The 2,085-nt window shown below is 60.5% G+C and overlaps 1 protein-coding gene across 2 annotated transcripts in view; it reads left to right on the top strand.

Annotated features, from left to right (window-relative positions):
- PTCH1 (patched 1) overlaps nt 1–2,085 on the top strand; it is an 82,373-nt gene that overhangs the window by 9,285 nt on the left and 71,003 nt on the right. For both annotated transcript variants that reach the window (XM_006167822.2, XM_027768004.1), the window contains one exon: nt 1,694–1,886. In XM_006167822.2, the coding sequence (XP_006167884.1) occupies nt 1,694–1,886 (193 nt within the window). Of the gene's footprint in view, nt 1–1,693; nt 1,887–2,085 lie in introns of those variants that run through there.

Here is a 2,085-nt window from a genome sequence, read left to right as displayed (position 1 = left end):
CTATCTGCATCGGCCCAGCTATTGCGACGCCGCCTTCGCTCTGGAGCAGATTTCCAAGGTGCATTTCAGACTCTTTCCTCTCCTCCCACTCTCTTTTCCCTCCTCTTCCTCTTTGGGATCGCCCTCGCGCCACACACACACACACACACACACACACACACACACACACACACCCCTCTCCAGGAAAAGCAGCAGACAAGTGGGGATTGAAAATTCAAACCCTCCCTCCGGTCCTGGGAGGAAAGGGCTGTCTGAGGTCCGCAGGGGGTGGAGGTGTGTGTGTGTATGTGTGTGTGTGTGTGTACACACGCCTCCCCGGCGTGCTTTTTCCGGAGCACTGGAAAGCAGCCCACAGTGGACCACCTCGAGGGCGGCCGCCGCACTGCCCTGGCCCGCGCCCCCTGCCCGGGAGCTCCCTCTTCCCGCGCCCCTGCCCCTATTAGCAGCCTAAACCCCTGTAAGACTGCCACATTTCTTAACTTCTTGGAGGGGGAGGCGGAGTGGAGAGAGGCGGAGAGAGGAAGGGGGGAGGGAGCCGAAATAAAGGTGGTTTCCTTTTTTGGCAGCCGGTTTTGCTTTTGTTGAGCATGAAATACCTACTCCCTCAATAATGATATTCGGAAGAAGTCATCCCCCCTTTTCTGCAGTTTTAGAGCCGGCCCTCTTCATAGCCTTGGGTGGGGAGGGCGCGTTGTAAACAAATTGCCACCTTAAATCTGCTCTGCGGGTCTGTGGAGCGGCCGGGTTCATTGTGTTTACGAGGCTTGCTGAAATGTGTGGAATCCGGGAAAGGCGAGCACCTAGACCGGGGCCCGCCGGGGCCGTGGCCAGCGCTGGGGAAACGCCGCCGCCGGGAGCAGCCTTGCGCCCAGCCAAGACCCCCGCCTGCGCCGGCCTGGGCCCTTCCCCTGTGCACTTGGCTGTTTTTTATGTTTAACCAGAAGGGAAGGGAGATGAGGGAAAGATCCATGTGGCTGCCCTCTTCCCAGCACAAATATTGTCGTAAGTTGGATCACAAATATTGTCGTAAGTTGCAGATGGCTGCCCCACTCCCTAATTCAGCTCACAAGGCGTCTCCCAGCGCTATGGAAATGCAACCGGAGTGAGCCCGGCGGCCGCGCTCACCACGTGGAGCCCCGTTTACTACCTACCACTCCGGGCTGAGGTCCGGGTGGGGGGACCTTCAATACACGTTAGCAAAGGGCGTTGGGGACCTTAGCACCCATTCCCGCTGGGGTGCCCCGAGACTGGTGATGGATGGGGCAGGACTGACGGGAAAGGAGGAGGTGGTTTGCCGGTTCTTAAATGTTGGGCTCTGTTGCTGTGGGTGATACAGCCCCTTCCTTCCCAGGTCTGGACTTCTCTTTGCCTCGGTTTCTCCGAGGCAGCCCTTCTCCCCAGGGTCCCAAATCGCTCACACACGCACACACAGGCCAAGAGTGGGGTCCCCGGCATGTCCCCAAGATGCAGCTCCCACGCTGCAGTTCGACTTCGCTTTCTGACCCAGTCCCCCCACGCCGTTCGCAACTCTCCGGCCCGCCAGGGTTCCAACCCGGAGGGCGAATCCCAGCGCCGCGGCCGCCTGCGCCCCCACCGCTGATGGGGGGATCCCCGGGCGGGTGCGCGCGAGCAGGCGTGGGCGCGCGGGCCACGACTCCCCGGCGCTCACTCCTCCCTTCTGCTTCGTCCCCACGGGAAGGCTACTGGCCGGAAAGCGCCGCTGTGGCTGAGAGCGAAGTTTCAGAGACTCTTATTTAAACTGGGTTGTTACATTCAAAAAAACTGCGGCAAGTTCTTGGTTGTGGGCCTCCTCATATTTGGGGCCTTCGCTGTAGGATTAAAGGCAGCTAATCTCGAGACCAACGTGGAGGAGCTGTGGGTGGAAGGTAAGAGACCCTGCGCCCGCCGCCGCGCCCGCTCACCCCCACCTCGGGCCCCCTCCCTTCCCTTCCCTCCCCTCCCAATTGATAAAGATATTTGCCAGCATACACCTAGATCCTTGCTGTGGCCGGCGAAAACCCCCTGCCCGCACCAGGGGGAATTGTTTATTGTTTGGGCGCCCGGGCGGGCGGCACGCCAGCCCGC

Source organism: Tupaia chinensis, unplaced genomic scaffold (assembly GCF_000334495.1).
Source record: "Tupaia chinensis unplaced genomic scaffold, TupChi_1.0 Scaffold145148_1, whole genome shotgun sequence".
NCBI lineage: Eukaryota > Metazoa > Chordata > Mammalia > Scandentia > Tupaiidae > Tupaia > Tupaia belangeri.
This window is presented reverse-complemented; position numbering and strand designations above follow the sequence as displayed.